The sequence below is a fragment of the Geotrypetes seraphini genome, chromosome 10 (genome assembly GCF_902459505.1).
Source record: "Geotrypetes seraphini chromosome 10, aGeoSer1.1, whole genome shotgun sequence".
Classification (NCBI taxonomy): Eukaryota; Metazoa; Chordata; class Amphibia; order Gymnophiona; family Dermophiidae; genus Geotrypetes; species Geotrypetes seraphini.
The window spans coordinates 7,846,272-7,867,074 of NC_047093.1; the positions used below are offsets into that span (position 1 = coordinate 7,846,272).

The window sequence follows — 20,803 nt, forward strand, 5'->3', positions numbered from 1 at the left end:
AATTCGGCGCCATTGAGCTCGGTAGTAGCCCTGCTGCTCCCTGATTGGCAGTTCCCTGGCCTGGCGCCAGCCTATGAGGACGCCTGTTTACGCCGAGCAGCTTGGCACGAGCTTATTGCTGTGAAGGAGTCGGCGGCCAATCGGCGAGCTGGCTCGGCCGGGTTGAGTGGCACGAGCTTATTAGTATGCAGGGAGAGCAACTCGCAGGACTGAGCTGCTGGCTGGAGAGCCGCTCGCGCCGGAACCAGCCCCAGTCCTGCCTTCTCCAGATAGGAGCAGTGCATTTCCAGTGCAACAGTCAGCACATTGCAAATACCAGTAGGAATACAACTGCAACACCACGAACAAAAAGTCACATTTAGAGATTTAATTGTATTGCATTCATTCTATCCAGGGAACACCTCCAGTAAGTAATTGCTTTTCTTTTTGTTGTTTTGTGTTGAAAATATAAAAAAATACGGTACCTAATAATAAAAAGTGTTTGCGCCTGAGATTTCTGCAGAATGTAAATCATAAATATTTCCTATTTAAATCGATGAATGTAACGTTTCAAGAAGAGCGAGATCCTATCATGCTTTGTTACTCCCGTTGATAATATTGTTTGCACCGATATAAATAAAGCAAAAAGCATGTTTGTCTTTAAAGTACATGTTGTATCCCCCCTTAGATAAAAGAAATGCTACAGGCATTTTTATGATTATTATTTTTATTGGAAATGGGTAACTACCCTCTAGACTACATAAATTTGTGCCTAACGCCGAACAGCATCAAAAAGATTGTTTGCAAATGTTACAATGCAATTCTCTGGTTAAATGCACTATTTAAGTGAAACAAAGCTGTGCAAGAAAAAAAACCCAAACAGTTTAATTGTACAATTTAAATATGCGATAAAATGCAAATGGTGAGAGAGAAGGGAAACAGAGAACGTGAGCTCGGAGAAAAACAAGAGTAGCTTTAATTCTTAAGAACATATATATTTTTCACCTAACCGAAATAAGCGGGGATTTTTTATGTTAAATAGGAATTAATCCAGCAAAGACCGTCTCTCCCCCCCAAAAAAAAAAACAACAGAAACAGAAAACAATTAATAGTACTATTTGGTTTGTAAATGTATAGATTTTTGTTATTGCTGTTGGTAGATTATTTCTGATACAGTAAGTAGAAAGCTCGAGCTTTTCCGAGTGCTTTAAAGAATAATCACGATTTTGAGAGTTTTAGAATCTTCTAAAAGAGAATTTTCCCGTACGATGTCCTCGGCTGCGTTATTTTCAGTCATATTTTAGACGAGAAATAGAACTGTAGCGGGGTTTCTAACATTTATTTATTTAATGTTTCAAAAAAAACAAACGCGGTAGTAGTTGTAAGTACATTAATACAAAAAATTATGGTCTGTTTTTACAGAGCAGCAAATTATAATTGTTTTTGGTTTTTTTTTGGTTTTTTTTACTGCGTAGGTTGGGCAGAGGGCGGCTGCAAAAATAAATGCATGAGAACAAAAAAAAATCGCATATCGTGCTTTGTGAGCAATTTGAATTTAGGCTATTAAAATCTATTTCCCATTGATCCGGTCGCAGCCGAGCCCCGGAAAGGCTGGTGAACCGCAGCCGGCCCGAGACGCCGCGGCCCGGCGGAAAGCTGCAGCCAGCAGCCGCTCGACCCCAGCGCGAGGAAATCGGATCCGGGCGCGATTTGATTCCTTTGAACAAACCCAAGAAATAAATCTATCTTTCGAAAAAGACGCTCGGGCTGGGTGAGGGCAGGCGATGTCCTGGATCACAAATGGAGTTGCAATCGTTTGTAAAAGAATTCGTTTGGGAAAAGATAAAATAAAAACGATATGATCAACCCAAGCTCCCCAATTCTTTCCCAAAGGCAAGATAATTGAGTTCATGGATATTTGTACACTATTTTATGTTCAATAATTTTGATGGAGTTTTAAAAATAAAATATACATAACAAAAATCATCTCAACTCAATTAATACATTTTAATATACGTATAGGTGCACCCACGAACGCACTTTGGGGGGGTAGAAATGGAAGGAGCGAGGGGGTTTCCTGGGGTCGAGATCCCTTCGGAAGGTGCACTTTGCAATGCATCTGATGTTTCATTCTGCCGTGCCCCCCCCCCCCCCCCCCCACCTTGAAGACTAGACCCCCATGTCCAGTCAAGCAAACCAGACGAGGCCAGATTAGTAAAACGTCTGCAGTGATATGAAAAAGATCTGAAAGCAGCTTTTTATCCTAAACGCAACAGAGATCGTCTAAGCCTCGATACTTGGCATCCAGCTGAAAGCAGAAGAACTTTAGCAATTCTAGAAATTATAAAAATCGTAGTTTCATGGGAGAATTTTTTATTCTTGTTTTTGCGGGTCTCCAAGCGGACGAGGTTAAGGCCTCTCAGGGTTTCCCTTCGGAAACAACCTGTCTGAAATGTAAGCTGGCATTGTGGATTTTTAGGGCTGATGGAAACCTTGGCCTGCTATAATGAGGGATCATTTTTGGTGTTTTTTTTTTTTACCAGAAATATTGGTAACGGGGATCTAGACGAGATACTTTTTGTATTAAGCGATAAGCCCAAGAGCTACTTTAACTGCCTTCAATTTATTTACAATGTGAAAGCTGCCCATATAAATATTAAAAACAAAACTTATCAGCTGTGCAAATATGTATTCTCTTGATATATTCTGTTTTTTGTTATAGATAAATCAAACACAAAAATGATCAGCAAATAAGACTTACCACAGTTAGGACTATTGAAGAGCCATTTAAAAAAAATATATGGTATTTATTACTTGAAAATAATCTTAATTACTTTGTTATAACCAGAACCAAGAACAAAAATTACTATTTTATTAGCAAATTCAAATTGTGCACGATCGATGACATCATAGCTTTTGTTGCATTGGTTGATTTGATGATGTCATCGACCGTTCAACAGTTCGCTCCGCCAGTGCAGGGGAGCGGCTTTGGAGTTGCATTGTTATTTTCCAAAACAAAAATATTACATAATCTTATGGGAGACAAAGAAAAATATTGGAAGATAAACAATCAGGAAAGGTTGTTGTTGGTTTTTTTTTTACAGGAAATGGATGGGATTGAATATGGGAAACGGTGCTGAAAAGTTCTCAGCCCAACCAAGAAGAGAATGACGTGGATCTGATTCAATCAATGATCTGACACAATGTAAAAAAAAAAAAAAAACCCCCATAGAATTTTGTTCCTGTAAATTGTAACTCTCTTTTCAGCTCCAGTGGCAAAATAACGCTCCCAAATTTAGGAAGTTGGTTGATTGGGCTGAGAACTTTTCAGCACCCCCTCCTAGTCATCTCTGCTTTTGTTCGATGTGTGTTATTAAATATTAAAAGAATACAGATTTCAGAATCCTTACAGGCGGGAGTCATGGAATAGATGAATATAGAAATCGGGAAAGAGAAGAAAAAACCCCAACCCAGCAACCCTGAATTGTTAAAGACATAATGCAACAGTCCAGCCTCAAGGACTGTATCAATCCCAGAATTGCTTTTCCATATTTATGAAGTAGGGTTTGGGCCTAATGTTTCGTATCCTGGGCTGGAGCCAAAAACCTTTGTATTTAACGGAAGTGAATGCTCAGCAACCACCTTAAGTAACTGTTTGGTGTGGAGAAGGCCGGCCGTGGTTCTGGCTGCCCCCAATGCACAGGGAGGACAGGGAAGCTACTCGCCGAGGGGGGCAGAGCTATTCCCCATCTCTTCTGGTGAAGTTGGGCTGGACAATAGGACGATCTCAAAGCATGCACCATCGTCTCCAGTTCCCAGTTTTCCAGCTCTGCGCGTGTTTCTGTTCAGTCACGTCAATCACCAGGACCCTAAATGCTCCCCTTTCTCAAGGAAGGCCGCAAAGTGTATTTCAAAGAACTGTGAAATATATGAAAATTCTACTCAGGGTATTTCATGCAGTTTGTCAATAAAAAGCACATGGCCGAAAATTCTTTTAAGCAGTATTTTCGATTGTAGCACTTAAGTTGCATCTATCCGTCTATCTATCTAGGGGGGGGGGTCATCTCCAGCTGTGGAATCGCCCTGGGGGGTTACTGGATCTCTTGCGTAATAATCCGTGCAGGACAGAAGAGAATCGGCCCGCGATATGAAACCGTTTCCTCAGGTCCCCTTTTCGCCACTGACCCCTCCATGAACACGGTGGGGGAGGGGGAGGTGCAGAGGACCTTGCAGTCTCCATTTATTACTAATGGACCTAAGGTTGTGGGGCTGTTTTGCTTCCTAGACAGACAGCTAGATAAATACTATACGTACAGCAGTGTCTGAATAATTCAGAGGGGCTGTTCCCAATATGAAGCTTTAGACCATCAGATACCTCCATGAATTGATCATTTCCAAAACACATTCTAAGCAGCTGGAAGGCTGGAGTTTTATTTGCCAGCTGCATACAGAAAATATGTGCCTTTGACCTGTTTGACTCCATTCTTATAACAAAGTTTGTGCATTGCACGTACGTGTACGAAATAGACGGATATAACTACGTTTAACGAAATGTGTTATGTAAGTGCATGCATATTTTGAAATAAGGTGCTCAAACATACAGAGAAAAAGCCACCTCCCCCTCTGTGTACATACAAATACACGTGTGTCATATATTGTGTGTGTGTTGATGTCGTGTCTGAGCCTGTGCTCTCTCTTCCTTTGCCAGGTGCAGAGCATGAGGCCGGACCCCTGGAACTGCCGCCGGCCGGACTCCGGAGCTGCCGCCTCAGCCCCAGGCCACTGACCGCCTTGGATCGCCCTCCTCCCCGCTCCTCCTGGGCTTCCTATGCTTTGGTCCCGCTATGGATGGACGAGACTTTGCACCCCCGCCTCATCTGCTCTCGGAGCGGGGCAGCCTGGCCCACCGCGGCACTGCCCGCATGGCCCCGGCCGCCGGGCACAGCTCCGTCCAGCACCGGGGCCATTTCCAGCCCGGCAAGTACTACCCGGGCCCGCTCTCCATGCCCACCCACACAGGTCAGTGCCTTCTTGCACGCGGGGGGGGGGGAGGGGGCTTTGCTGTGCTTCTTTGCATTTGGTTGCAACTGGCTTCCAGCGCACATTTGCAACCGTTGATATCTTTATATTAAAAAAGGCTTCTCATTTTGCATCCACTTGCCATACCTTATATGTAGCAGCTGATGAAGTGTATTGTCAGGGCGTTATCTGTGTTGGAGGTTGTTGGTTTTTAAGAGCGTAAGTTGAGCGCCCAATTACAGCTGATTTTGTTAAATTCGGTCTATAGGAATTTAGCTTTTCAGAATGAACATGTCTCCCCAAAGGCAATGAGGCCAGAGCTGTTCTCTGTGAGTTTAGGGTCACTCCTGCTGCAGAGTCGCTGGGAGTAAGGCTAGAAAATCCTGTTTCTATATAAAGCCCTGAAGTGTCAGGGTGAGAATGGGCTGCCAGTGCATGCATCGCCTTTAACAAGTGCCTTTGGTATTCTGCTAAAGACGGGAAAAGCATGTCAAATAAATCGAGAAATCCAGGCTGGAACCCTTTTGAAATGAGAGGGTAGGAAATGCTTGCTGGCTTAATACCCGAATAGGTTTGTGTTCTTAAAGGTTTTCCTAAGCTCAATGGAGGGGTTAATAACGTGCACTAAAACCGCTAGTGCAGCTTAGTAAAAGTCTGTTTCCATCCTGGCGAGCTTCATTTTAACGCAGTCTTCTCTTATGCAATGAGCACACAGTATGAAGAATATTTCCGAGAAAAGGATGCAAATGTTATAATTTCTCGTGGCTAAGCAGTTTTCACTTATATGTTTTGTAGTTCGTGGTGTTTTGAAATAACTGGTGAACCATTTCAAGTGAAGGAGTGAATCCTTTCTGTATTTTATTTGGGGCTTCCTCTTCCGGAAAGGGTAAAATCTACCTCACCCAAACCCTTCTCTGGGCCTTTGACCCTGCAGTCCTTGGGATTCCTCTTAAGTTGCTGAATTGTGAACAGAGCGTTTTGCTACAGTCAGTGGGTGAATTTAATTGAAGCCAGTCTAGAATCCAAACTTGCCAGTTGGCGCAGAGGGAAGTGTGCTTTCCTGTACTGAAAACGGACATTTAAGACCAGTAGGAAAAAAAAAAAAAGGCACCGATAACTGAAATAAAAAGCCAGACATACCTCTTCTGTATTTGATATAATTTGTGCAATATATTCATATGTCTCTGATTTACAGAGTATAAGCTTTTTGAGAAAAATAAAATCACTATACATAGGAGAATAGGATGCGATTAACAGCAAGCGATTTGACTGCTAATATCCGATGACAGGAACAGCATTTGCCACTGTGAGATAGGAAAGGTAATTTCTAGCTATGACCCATAATATTACTATTGTTCTTTGCTTGGATTTCCAGTAACTTTTCTTGAAAATAAGATGCATTTCTAAATGACTAAACATGCTGCATAAATAATTCAAATAAATTACAATCTGCAAGAGAGACAGAGAGAGAGAGAGAGAGAAAGGAGCCCTTGGGAGTCAGGGATCTGGTGCTCTGTTTTCTGCAGTGGACCCTTCACTCACACGTTAGCTCCGTGCATCTGACCCAATATCCTGAAAACAATTTACATTTTCCTGACCCCCAAAAGTCTGTTTTTGCTCTTTGGTCTTTGCCAGTGACCAGTAGAAAGATTGCATCACATTATGACCTCACATATTGAATTTTGAGAGGAGCCGGGGGCTCTGCAGTGGCCACAGGGAGGGCAGTGTGAGTGACCCGAGCAGGTCATGGCAAATATCTGACCTTTCTTGATTCAGAAAAGGTTAATTTCATTCCTCCCCTCTCCTTCCGGCTTCAAAATATCAGACTCATAGCAGTAGGGACGTCTTTATTCACTGCAATGAACACAACCTGTTCTTAGAAATAATGGGTCTGGCATTAGACACATCCTATGATTATCTCAGCTGTAAACATATTTTGTAAATGTTTTGTCTCACGGGTGTCCTAATTATACTGTTGTTTTACCTATGCCAGACCCCAGTCAGCCCTTACGTTATATTGCATGGCCACTGAAGAAGAGAATCTATGTGTGTGCTCTGTTGAAAATAGGCATTCTCTCGTAAATAATACTCTTTCTTAATACTGTAACAGAATATAGATTTGTGGGCCATATTTAGCAAGACGGTTCTTCAGAAATTCTGCCCCATCTCTTTTCATGGACTACGTAGAGCTGACCACCAACCAGGCTCTGCTCTCACCATCCTTACACTCCCTCTCACAGTATTTTGAGGTCAGCTTTTATTCTGAGTTCACATTTGGTGTTTGGCAAGTTCTTGTCCTCAAGGAAGAGGGCGGACTGCAAAAATGGTTCTATAACTGTGCTTTATGTCACTCGTAGGTTTGGTTTTAACACTTGTCCCATGCTCTGAAATCAAAGGCATGAAAGTTAAAAAAAAAACAACAACAAAACAGCCCCCTTCTTCAATGACTTTGTACTTTGGTCTGACCCTGAAAACTTGAAGGCATTTGCTCCTTATTATCTGTTTTATTCAAACAGAGCCATATCTTCAGTTTCTTCAAGGGGCAGATTTAAAAAAAAAAAAAAAAAAAAATCTGTGTTAAAGAGCTGATGATTTCTGCATTCCTGAAGTTGGGCAAAGATAGGGAGAGAATCAGAGCAGATGGACAAAAATTAAGGAAAATGTAAAAAGACAAAAAAAAAAAAAAAGGCTTTGAAGTGTTGCCATCCCGGATTCTATTTACATGTATATTTCAAGGCTTAACGTATGTTTAAAAAAGTCAGCGCTAACATGATTTCAATGCTCCTCTGCCTGCTTCTTTGATGCCTCTTCTATTTTATTATTATTTTTTTTTAATCTGTGTGAAAATATCAGTAACATGATAACACCTGTGAGTGCTGTTGTAACAATTACCAGAACTAAGTAGGGTGCCAAAAAGTTCGTTTAAAAAAGCTACTGGAAGACCCTGGCCGACATTTTGACCTAAGAGTGAAAAAGGTCCTGGAGCTATCACATCTCATGCCCAGAAAACGTTAGTCCTATTCAGCGCCGATCAACCATTGTGCCTTATTTGCCACAAAACACATTACTGTATCGAAAACCCGCAAATATGGTTTTTCGCCTGGGGAGGCAGGAGAGGGCAGCTGGAGCGCCGGCGAATGAAAGAAATCACTCGCGGGTATGCTCCGACCGCCTCTTCCTGTACTAAAGTCGGGCTTCACCAATCAGGACCTGCTTTGACACGCAGGAAGAGGTGGTCGGAGAATACTTCAAATTCACAGGGGAACACTGTATATGCATTCCCCCCTCCCCCCTCTTTTACAAAATCACAAAATCCTACTTATTTAAAGATGCCTTCAATATTTAAATGCAGAGTTAGATTCTTAAATGCTGTGGTTTACTCCCCATATCCTTTTGTTTTTTCCTTTTTCTATCCCAATTGAAAATTGTAACTTTTATCCTTTCCTTCCCAACCTCATGTTTGTTTTTGACACAAGAGTATTGTTTAATGTGTATCTCTTTTATTTAACTGTATTTTTGATTTGTACATCGCTTAGTGATTTTAATAGGCGATTAATCAAATTTTATTAATAAACTTAAAACTTGAAACTTGAAAAGCGTTTTTTAGCGCAGGCCGGTGTGCTGCTCTGCGCTGCTCCCGACATTCATAGAGGTCCTACGAGCGTTGGGAGCAGCGCAGAGCATTCAGCGTGCCAGCCTGTGCTAAAAACCGCTTCTGCAGTTTTGTCAAAGGGGGAGGGGGGTTATGTATTGTTATTGCACCTTCAGCATTTGGGACTAGGGTACTTGGTGAGCTCTTAGCCTGACTGGCGGAGGCATGATTTTCTGCAAAGCTTGTAGCACAAGTCCTAGAAAGGTGTGTGTATATATAGTAATTCAATTTAATTAATTTACCCGCGGGTTTTAGCCCCGGCAGCAGTGGTAACTACTCTGACGCTCGCCACTGCCGGCACTATAACCCATACTACACGTTAGTAAAGGAAAGGGGTTAGATTGTTTTGTAATATTATGTATTAGAAATGTTACTTTTTTCTTCTTTTCTTTTTCTTTTCTGTTTAAATGGAGTTCTTTTCATAATTTTGAATGAATTATATTGAAAACCGCTTTGATCCTTTTTTGGCTGTTTAGGCGGTACATAAATATTTTAATAAAACATAAATATAAACATACATATAACTCAGAGACTATGGGCCTCTTTGTAGTGCGGTGAGTCGCGCTGAATGGCCTGCGCTGCTCCCGACGCAGTTTGATAGAAGAAGCCCTATATAATTTTGTAGCTCAGACAATTGTAATGAGGCCTCTTTGTTATGGATGGGGGAAATTTTGATATTTTTGTGGCTTAGGATTTGATCTTTGTATGAGTGATGTTTTTAATTGATGTGTATGTTTCGTTGCACGCTGCTAAGGACGGTAGATCTTCTGGCCTATACATCGTTAAATAAATAAATAAATAAAAAGTCTAAATATCTGCAGCTGTGATTTTGCTCAGGATAACAGTCTGATTAACAGCTCCTATGTAACACGCAGTGACAGTGGCCAAAATGCACAGAAGGCTTCATGCAAAAGCAGCCCATGAACTAAAAATACCCAGCCATAACAGCCAAACCTGAGGGCAGAAGAGCCTAATCCTGCTCTGGCAGTAGCAACAGGTCTGAAGTTAATGAATTGTCCAATAGCCCTCTGCAGGCCCTACGTATGAATAATCACAAGCCATCTTTAGAACAGGAGCCTTCAAGTCTACACAGACAATACAAGGTATCAACGGCCAGCCACACAGCTGAAAAAAACACCAACAGCTTCGAGTGGCCGAGCCACATTCAGTGTGCTACTAAAAATGATAATGCACTGGTTGACGAGCTCTCCGTGGGCTTCTGGAAACTCTCAGTTAGAGATTTGCACCCAGGCTTCTGGCATAGCTGAGACTTGGGAGAAGAAATGCGGCCGTCACGAAAAGCTCAATTCCTTCCCCCCGAGAGGACAGAAACTTCTGTGTCTGTCCATCTGCCCAGCCCAAGGGTGCCAGGGAGTGAGATCCCAGTTCAGGAATTTCTGGATCTTGGAAACCAACAGCTGGTTTAAGGTGATAAATGACTACAGCTCCAATAACCCAGATGCACTCCAGCGGTTTCATGAAGTGTCTATGTGTTCCCAGTTCAGGGATGAAGGATTTTTTTTTTTTTTTTAAAGGGGCAGCTGACGGTACCCTGAGGAGCCAGGGAGCATGAAGAGGAGACTTTCCCTAGAAGTGATCAGAAAATCCTCTGATATAAGAGATTTAAAATATAGATATTAAAGTTGATCTCCAAGATTTTAAAAATTCAACATTGAACTCTTCCCAGGAAATGAAAGTTTCTAAACAAATAACTGAAACACAGGTGAGAGATAATATTAATTTAAGGAGAAAAATAGAGCCTCTAGAAAACTTTTCACGTAATAATAATCTTAGATTAATTAATTTTCCCAGGGTTACGTCCGTGAACCCTAGAGACATGTTAAAACACTACATGAAGGAAGTCTTAGAAATTACTGAGGAACAATTGCCGCCATTCACTCCAGTGTATTATTTACCAATTAAAAGGGAAGAAAAATTAAAAGAAGATGATCATCAATTGCTTAATATTTCTACAGTCTTGGAGCTTTCGGATCGGGAAGTAGCAACGTCAGCAATTGGTTATTGAGACTCTTCTTTAAAAGTAAACAGAAAGAATTTCTTGGGTACAAGATACAAATGTTCCCTGATCTGTCACGTGACGTGAATTTTTGCTGTTAAAACCAGGAGTTCTTGCTTCTTTCCTCGTCACCCATCAAATGCAAAAATGTGTATTCTTTGATCCTAGCCAACTTACAACCTTCTTGTCAATGGCTCTCTTTGATTGTTTCATCTCCTTTCTCAGCCTCTTTAGTTCTTACTTTGAGTTGATTCTACATCTTGGTTTCTTAATTTTTGAGGACTTGAGTTAAAGTTAAGCTATATATATATGTATTTTATTTTTCTGCCTAACTTTACCTTTCTGTACAAGTGAATACTTGACATGTTACTGAAAAAATGATAAATAAATAAATAATTAAAAAATATATGGATATAGTTATGCATGCATATATTTTATTTAAATATATTTAATATACATGTCCCCCTGCTGTTGTCTGAATAAGGTGCAAATTTTTAAAATTTAAGTTAGCCCAGTTCCAGGGATTGCCGCAGAAGCTGACATATGGTACGAGATTGCCGAGTTTGTGAATTCTGTCCCGATATTCATTTCTATACCACTTATGGCCTAAGTGGTTTACGTTCAGGTGGGCTCACACTCTATCTAACGTACCTGGGGCAATGGGGGGATTAAGTGACTTGCCCAGGGTCACAAGGAGCAGCGTGGATTTGAACCCACAACCTCAGGGGGGCTGAGGCTGCAGCTCTCACATTTATCTAGGTTCCACCGAGATTTGAACTCGGATCGCTGCATTCAAAGCCCAGAGTGCTATGCATGAATCCAGTGAGAGACTGTGGAACTTGAGCCCCCTTTGAAAAATTTGGAATCTGGAAGAGATAAATCAGTTGTTAGGCAGTGAGGGTTTACAGCTACAATGAGGATTTATACCCTACGTCAGGCTGGGAGCAAACTCCGCCCATTCCCACTGTTGTGTGAAGCATCTGCTTGTAGTGATCAGAAGTGAGCCTGTCATTCCGAGAGCTCATTAGAAGAGGATCTCGCTTGCCAGGCATCTGTACTGACAGCCGTTACGAACGCATGCCCACCATCTCCTGTCGGGACTCTCATGTTGACAGGTGTTTCTTATGGCTGAATAATGTAGGACAGAGCCGAAGGTAGCCACACATGAAAAAGTTAATGGTGTGGACACAAATCCCAAGAGAGCCACCGGAAACCGTCAACTGTGCCAGGCTAGTTGATATGTGCCCTAAACTCTGGCATCATTACCTCCCCCCCCAACACCATCCCTACCATTCTTATCAGTTCTCCTCTGCCATCCTTAAGCCAAAAAAAAAAAAAAAAAAAAAGTAAGATTACTCGTGGAATAGGAAAGCAATAAGACCCAGTTTTGAGACTCACACTGGAGGAAATAAGCTGCATTTCCCTTCCATGGGACACGGGTTGTAGCCAGGGCCCAGGGTCTGTTTATTTTTCTTTTCCCCTGGAGACCACATCTCAGTAGGAACTGATTGGTGGAGGAAGCTGTTCCTGCCTTCCAGCTTTGGCCATTGGAAGTTCTTTAGGCCACATGGGAATATTTGTGTTATGTGTATAGCTAAAGACAACTCATTGTGTGCAATGGTAGAGATCCTAGTGGTTAGGACATCAGGCTAGGAAGCAGGGAAGCCAAGGACCAGGGCACAAAGCCAGGCTAGGAAGAAGGGAAGACAGGGACCAGGGCACAAAGCCAGGCTAGGAAGAAGAGAAGCCAGGGACCAGGGCACAAAGCCAGACTAGGAAGAAGGGAAGACAGGGACCAGGGCACAAAGCCAGGCTAGGAAGAAAGGAAGTCAGGGACCAGGGCACAAAGCCAGGCTAGGAAGAAGGGAAGACAGGGACCAGGGCACAAAGCCAGGCTAGGAAGAAGGGAAGACAGGGACCAGGGCACAAAGCCAGGCTAGGAAGAAGGGAAGACAGGGACCAGGGCACAAAGCCAGGCTAGGAAGAAGGGAAGACAGGGACCAGGGCACAAAGCCAGGCTAGGAAGAAGAGAAGCCAGGGACCAGGGCACAAAGCCAGGCTAGGAAGAAGGGAAGACAGGGACCAGGGCACAAAGCCAGGCTAGGAAGAAGGGAAGACAGGGACCAGGGCACAAAGCCAGGCTAGGAAGAAGGGAAGACAGGGACCAGGGCACAAAGCCAGGCTAGGAAGAAGGGAAGACAGGGACCAGGGCACAAAGCCAGGCTAGGAAGAAGGGAAGTCAGGGACCAGGGCACAAAGCCAGGCTAGGAAGCATGAAAGCAAGGGTCCGGGGCTCAAAGCCAGGCTAGGAAGCAGGGAATCCAGGGACCAGAGTACAAAGCTAGGCGAGGAAGCAGGGAAGCCAGGGACCAGGGTACAAAGCCAGGCTAGGAAGCAGGGAAGCCAGGGACCAGGGCACAAAGCCAGGCGAGGAAGAAGGGAAGCCAGGGACCAGGGCACAAAGCCAGGCGAGGAAGAAGGGAAGCCAGGGACCAGGGCAAATCACTTCACTTTCCATTGCCTTAGGTATAACTTAGACCTGCAGGTCCACAGACTGGAATATCTTGTCTAGCTCATTGGAACTCACATTGCAGTTGGAAAAAGATGATTAATCAGATTTATACAGTGCAAAATGTTACTCTGTAAATGCCAATTTGCTGTTTCTTCTGTAATGCTATGAATGCGTCACTGAGAAGCCCCCGTTAGACTGATTTCCTCAGAAAGCTCTGCTTTACCATTGCATGAGATAAATGAAGTGTTGAACCCCTTCTTGCCACAAGTTGGCACATTATCCTCCAAATTCTGTACTCAAGATAGGCACCTAATTCCATCCCCAATTATAGAATAGGGTCAGTTACACAAGTAACTTACCACCCCTCCCCCTTTTACAGAACCATGCAAGAGGTTTTTAACGCTGGCCGGTGTGCTGAATGCTCTGTACGGCTCTGACCATAGGAACAGCGCAGAGCAATCAGCAAGCTTCTTGCGCGGTTTTATTTAAAAAAAAAAAAAAGGGTGGGGTTAATTAGCTAATTGGTATTGAATTGGCACTTCACTGGGGATATAAGGCCCAATAATTAGCCTTAACAAGCACTAATTAACACTAGTGGGTGCGTGTTACTGACTTGCACCCCTATTTTCTTAATTGAGCACCTAACTTCTCTCGCGTACGACTGCAAAGGGGATATGGCCATGGGAGGGGCAGGGTCGGTTAGAAATGTTCCCAGGATTGAGGCATGATGTTATAGACATTGGGTGTGGGGGGGTATGCATTAACACTAGGTTTTTAGCAGGCTTAAGCCTAGGGCTCGAAGTTAAGCGCGAGAATCGCGCTAAGCTCGGATTCTGCAAAGGACATTCTGTACAGACCGCCCTTTGCAGAATACGAGCGTGGATCTTCCTGATGCCGTTTACTGAATTCGTCTATGCGCTGAAAAGAGAAGATTTGAGCTAGGGAGATGGTGGTGGTGGTGGGGGGGGGCGGAGTCTTCTGCAGTTAGTAGGAACCATTATGATTATCGAGAGCTTCTCTACCGCTACTAATGACTGGGGAGTCAATTCAGAGCGGTCTACATGAGCTTCTGTAAAGGTGATATGATACATTAGCGTCTGTGGAGAGGTTGCCATAAGGAGTTGTGAGGTGTTAGAATGCCATGGGCTCCATACGGAAATACTGGTGGTGTTACAGAGTTATTAATACTGGCATGATTATGGCAATAATTCATCATCCTACTTATATGCACATGTTTATACCAAATCAGTTGTAATACATATCTCCTTCCGTTTTCGCGGTTTCAGCAATCGCGGTTTCAATTATTCACGGATTTTAGCTTGCTGGCTCCTCCCCCCAAATTACATCAGCTTGCATAGAGAAATCGCTGATTCCCATCACTTTCTTCACCGTGTTTTGCCTCTCCTTCCGGAACAGGCCAGGTCTCCCGCCATGTTATTCGCAGTTTCACCATATTTACGATGGTTTTTAATAGAAAACAGGGAATCACATATGAAAAAGTTATTTGCGGTTTTTCTGTATTCACGGGTCTGTTAATCCCCTATCCCAGCGAATACGGAGGGAGAAGTGTACTAGGTTTACGATTACTTTTTTGTTGCATACCTCTTAAGGAGTTTGGCCATTTTAACCAACTATAATCTATTTACAGTGTTATGGTAGGTGGCAGATACCGAGGTAGCTTAAGTTTAAGAAGCTAAAACAAGTTGCCGCGAGAGGCACGTCTTGTAGGCAATCAGCTGGCACTGATGCCACTTCTCCTCCCCAATGTGTCGTGGCAACCTGAAATCTCAGGAGGAACACAGTTTGCAATACACTGCCCTAGAGGAAAGGAGGGATAGGGGTGACGTGCATATGTGGTCTTCGTCATAAGGCCTATGGGGTCAGACTTAAAGATCTCAATCTGTATTCTTTGGAGGAAAGGTGGGAGAGGGGAGATAGTATAAGAGATGTTTAAATACCTACATGGCGCAAATGCGCATGAGTCGAGTCTCTTTCATTTGAAAGGAAGCTCTGGAACGAGAGGGCATAGGATGAAGTTAAGTCGTGATAGGCTCCAGAGTAACCCAAGGAAATACTTTTTTACAGAAAGGGTGGTAGATGCGTGGAACGGTCTCCCAGAAGAGGTGGTGGAAACAGAGACTGTGCCTGAATTCAAAAGGGCCTGGGATAGGCACGTGGGATCTCTTAGCGAGAGAAAGAGATAATGGTTACTATGGATGGGCAGCTCTATGACCTCACAGTGCAGGTGTAAAGAGCCTTAGCCTATAGGAAGAGGAGATGCAAATGTTAAAAGCCTTAGCCAATAGGGAGGAGATAGTGGATGCTGCGGATGGGCCATTTGGCCTTTATCTGCCATCATGTTTCTATAACCATGAAGCTCTATGACATCACAATGCAGGTGTAAAGAGCCTTAGCCAATAGGGAGAGGAGATGCAAATGTTAAGAGCCTTAGTCAATAGGGAGGAGATAGTGGATGCTGCGGATGGGCCATTTGGCCTTTATCTACCATCATGTTACAATGTTTCTATAACCCTAAAGCTCTATGACCTCACAATGCAGGTGGAAAGAGCCTTAGCTTATAGGAAGAGGAGATGCAAATGTTAAGAGCCTTAGCCAATAGGGAGAGGAGGAAATAGTGGATGCTGCGGATAGGCCATTTGGCCTTTATCTGCCATCATGTTTCTATAACCATGAAGCTCTATGACATCACAATGCAGGTGGAAAGAGCCTTAGCCTATAGGAAGAGGAGATGCAAATGTTAAGAGCCTTAGCCAATATGGAGAGGAGGAGATAGTGGATGCTGAGGATGGGCCATTTGGCCTTTATCTGCCATCATGTTACAATGTTTCTATAACCCTAAAGCTCTATGACCTCACAATGCAGGTGGAAAGAGCCTTAGCCTATAGGAAGAGGAGATGCAAATGTTAAGAGCCTTAGCCAATATGGAGAGGAGGAGATAGTGGATGCTGAGGATGGGCCATTTGGCCTTTATCTGCCATCATGTTACAATGTTTCTATAACCCTAAAGCTCTATGACCTCACAATGCAGGTGGAAAGAGCCTTAGCCTATAGGAAGAGGAGATGCAAATGTTAAGAGCCTTAGCCAATATGGAGAGGAGGAGATAGTGGATGCTGAGGATGGGCCATTTGGCCTTTATCTGCCATCATGTTACAATGTTTCTATAACCCTAAAGCTCTATGACCTCACAATGCAGGTGGAAAGAGCCTTAGCCTATAGGAAGAGGAGATGCAAATGTTAAGAGCCTTAGCCAATATGGAGAGGAGGAGATAGTGGATGCTGAGGATGGGCCATTTGGCCTTTATCTGCCATCATGTTACAATGTTTCTATAACCCTAAAGCTCTATGACCTCACAATGCAGGTGGAAAGAGCCTTAGCCTATAGGAAGAGGAGATGCAAATGTTAAGAGCCTTAGCCAATATGGAGAGGAGGAGATAGTGGATGCTGAGGATGGGCCATTTGGCCTTTATCTGCCATCATGTTACAATGTTTCTATAACCCTAAAGCTCTATGACCTCACAATGCAGGTGGAAAGATCCTTAGCTTATAGGAAGAGGAGATGCAAATGTTAAGAGCCTTAGCCAATAAGGAGAGGAGAAGATAATGGTTATTGTGGATGGGCAGACTGGATGGTCCATTTGGCCTTTATTTGTTTATATATTCGAAAGATATGAAAACACAGACAGATCTGAGGTTGCAGGCGTGGTAGACTTAGAAGTAACAACAGGAAATACTTTCTCATAGAGAGGGTGGTGGATGTCTGAAATGCCCTCCCATTGGTGGTCAGTACAGGGACTGAATTCAACCGTGAATGGGCTCAACTCAGAGGCTTCCTATGTAGAAAGAGGAGGGAATGAAAACAAAACTTGAATGACCTCAGCACGCAAACAAGGGGTGTAACATGCAAGGAGTAGCACGCACAAGTCTGGCCACTTTGTTGCGCAGACTGCATGGACTATAGAGATCCTTTAGCTTCTGACATTTACCGTTACTATTTTTTGACACCTGGGCTCAAGGTCGTAAGGGATTTGAAGGACTTCAACTCACCTGTGGTTTCTGTCATGGCACCTTTAAAACCCTTTCTTTCAGCATTTCCTAACTGTTTGCCGTGTATCAGCTGTATGTACAAGTGTGTTTCTACATGCACAGGGGTCTCAGTAACATGCTAAAAGCTGAAATCCATGGTAAGAAGAGAAAATATCACTGCCTAGGCCGAAACAAGAGGGCAATTAACTGCTAAACATGTTAGACTTTACCTCTAAATACCAAAATAACCTCATTAAAACAGCTGAACCTCTCACTGGAGGGACAAACTTGGTGCTTCCACAATTTCTTGGGCTATGTCTGTCCAGATGAAATCAAAACTAAACTTTTGTGGTTAGGCCCAAAACTGGTCTATCTCCCTTCCACTGTACGTCTGGATTCTGGAGCCTCCCTACAAATTGAGTTCTCCTCCAAGATTTTGGGAATACTTTTCGACTCTTCCCTTACCTTTAAGGATCAAATAAATTCTCTGGTTAAGAAATGATTTTTCAGTTTACGAATGCTGAGGAAGGTTAGATCTCTTTTCCATCATCGTCATTTTTCTGTCTTGGTCCAATCAATTATACTATCTCAGCTAGATTACTGTAATGCCATTTACTTGGCATCACAAAGATCTGCCTCCAAAGACTACAATGGATTCAGAATACCGCTGCAAAATTGATTTATGGAAAAAGCAAATTCGACCAGGTGACTCCTTTGCTTTCTGAGTCTCCATTGGCTCCCGGTTTATCTCAGAATCCAATTTAAATGTATATGTGTTATATTTACAATTGTATATGGCATTTTTATTCCTCTTCTATGGAATGTCTATAGATTTTCATATGCGAGAGGCACTCAACAATTTAAACTTTCCCTCCCTTCTAGGAAAGGAATTCAAGGAGTCAAGAATTTCAGCCTTTCTCTGGCTTTTAAATTTCCCCAATTATGGAATGAACTTCCTTTAATGTTGAGGTGTCCCAGCTCTTTCCAATCTCTAAAAACTTTTCTATTTGCTAAACATTTTGAAAATGAATCCCCTTGTATTTTAGCATATTTCTTAACTTATTGTTAACTGTGTCGAGCTTTCTCTGGTTGAAGAACTGGTATATAAAGTTAAGTTTTAGTTTACTATTTCATTTCTTTCTAGAAGCAGGGTCTGCGATAGTGCCACATTTTTGTCCAAACAAACTGATCATTTTAGAAACAAAGAAATATGACGACAGAGAAAGAGCAAATAGCCCATCTGCAGTATCCACTATCTCCTCCTCTCCCTATAGGCTAAGGGGCTCATAATCGAAACTTAAACATGTCTAAAAACCCGCCCAAGTCGGCACTTGGGTGACCTAAAAGACAGATCATCCATGTGCCGATATTCAAACTGATTTTCTGGACACGTTGAGGGACTTTTTAGGTCTCTGAATCCCGCTGTGTGCCCAGAGCTAAAAGGGGCACATCTGCAGGAGCGGTTAGGGTGACATAGGGGCTGACCTAGACCTAGTCCTACTGCAGGGATAATCGAAGGTTTGACTAGACATCCTGGATGGAACTTAAACGTTGTGAGTTAGACGATGTGAAAACAGGTATAAGTGCCCAAAAGGTATCCAAAGTGACCAGAGAACCACTGCAGAGACAAAGTAAAGACCCCCCCCCAGCGTTCACTGACCCCCTCATACTCTCACAAAGATTGGAATAAAACCATACATACCTGTCTGCAGAACATCAGCACCTGGCATAGGAAAGCCTAGTAGAGCTGCACAGAGGTCTCTTAAGTGGACTGGGGGGGTGGGCTAGTGAACCATAGAGCGGAGGACCCAGGCCCATAAGCCACTCTAACCACTGCATTCATGGTGAAACATGTGCCCCCACCAAAACCCCCTCCAAACCTTACTCTACTGCCATGTAGGTGCCACCTGCAGCCATAAGGACTATTGGGATTGTAGATAGGTGGGTATAGTGGGTTTTGGGGGGCTCACCATAACCTATAAGGGAGTTCTGGTGAGATGTTTATGTGGCACCCTTTTTGCCCCACTGCTCTGTTGCCATGTCTGGATGGCCAGTCCATCACAATTCTGGCTCCTCCCATGTCCAAATGGTCTTGTTCTGAGCATTTGTGACTTGGACAAATTTTTGGTCGAAAATGTGGTATAAAGATAGATGTTTTTGTGGTCTAGCAATCAATGGCCTGGAAATCCAGATAGACAATTTAAAAAAAAAAATAATTCTAGATGAATTTTTGAAGAATGGACATTTTTCCACTGCTGATTTGGGGCATCTTGCACCATACGTCCAAGTCGGACTTAGATGTTTAACATAGAAACCTGATGGCAGATAAAGGCCAAATGGCCCATCCAGTCTGCCCATCCACAGTAACCATTATCTCTTCCTCTCTTTAAAAGCTCCCACGTGTCTATCTCACGCTTTCTTGAATTCAGATACAGTCTGTCTCCACCACCTTTTCCGGCAGACTGTTCCATGCATCTACTTTCTGTAAAAAAAAGTATTTCCTTAGATTACTCCTGAGCCCATCGCCTCTTAACTTCATGCTATACCTTCTCATTCCAGAGCTTCCTTTCAAATGAAAGAGACCTGACTCGCGTTTCAATCACATAGGTATTTGAACGTCTCTGTCATATCTCCCCTCTCCCACTTTTCCTCCAAAGTATACAGATTGAGATCTTTAAGTCTGTCCCCATACGTCTTATCATGAAGACCACGCACCATTTTAGTCGCCTTCCTCTGGACGACTCCATCCTTTTTATATCTTTTTGAAGGTGAGGCCTCCAGAATTGTACACAATATTCTAAATGAGGTCTCACCAGCCTTATACAGAGGCATCAAAACCTCCTTTTTCCTACTGGCCAATGTAACCTAGCATCCTTCTAGCTTTCGCCATCACCCTTTCAACCTGTTTGGCCACCTTAAGATCATCACATACAATCACACCCAAGTCCCGCTCTTCTGTCGTGCACATAAGTTCTTCACCCTCCAAACTATACTCTTCCTTTGGGTTTTTGCAGCCCAAATGCATGACCTTGCATTTCTTAGCATTAAATTTTAGCTGCCAGATTTCAGACCATTTTTCAAGCTTCACTAGGTCTTTCTTCATGTTATTCACACCATCCGGGATGTCTACTCTATTGCAGATTTTGGTATCATCTGCAGAGACAAATCTTACCTGACAGCCCTTCAGCAATATCACTTATAAAAATGTTAAAAAGAACAGGCCCAAGAACAGAACATTGAAGCACACCACTGGTAAATTCCCTTTCCTCAGAGCGATCTCCATTGACCACTACCCTCCATTGACCACTACCCTCTGTCATCTTCCACTGAACCAGTTCCTGACCTAGCCCGTCACTTTGGGGCCCATCCTGAGGGCACTCAGTTTATTTATAAGACGTCTGTGTGGAACATTGTCAAAGGCTTTCCTAAAATCCAAATACATCAAACTCCCTCTATCCAATTCTCTGGTCACCCAGTCAAAGAAATTGATCAGATTTGTCTGACAAGACCTACCTCTTGTGAATCCATGCTGTTTCTTTTGAGTATGCCCCTCCACGGCTCTTTCCACCTGCATTGTG

The 20,803-nt window shown here is 43.1% G+C and overlaps 1 protein-coding gene across 3 annotated transcripts in view; it reads left to right on the forward strand.

Moving 5' to 3' along the window:
• The window catches only part of BAHCC1 (BAH domain and coiled-coil containing 1), a 320,033-nt gene that overhangs the window by 13,443 nt on the left and 285,787 nt on the right, over positions 1-20,803 (forward strand). For 2 of the 3 annotated variants that reach the window (XM_033961808.1, XM_033961807.1), the window contains exon 2: positions 4,688-4,998. In XM_033961808.1, the coding sequence (XP_033817699.1) occupies positions 4,824-4,998 (175 nt within the window). In that variant the 5' untranslated portion in view covers positions 4,688-4,823. Of the gene's footprint in view, positions 1-141; positions 407-4,687; positions 4,999-20,803 lie in introns of those variants that run through there. The other variant, XM_033961806.1, reaches the window with a different exon arrangement.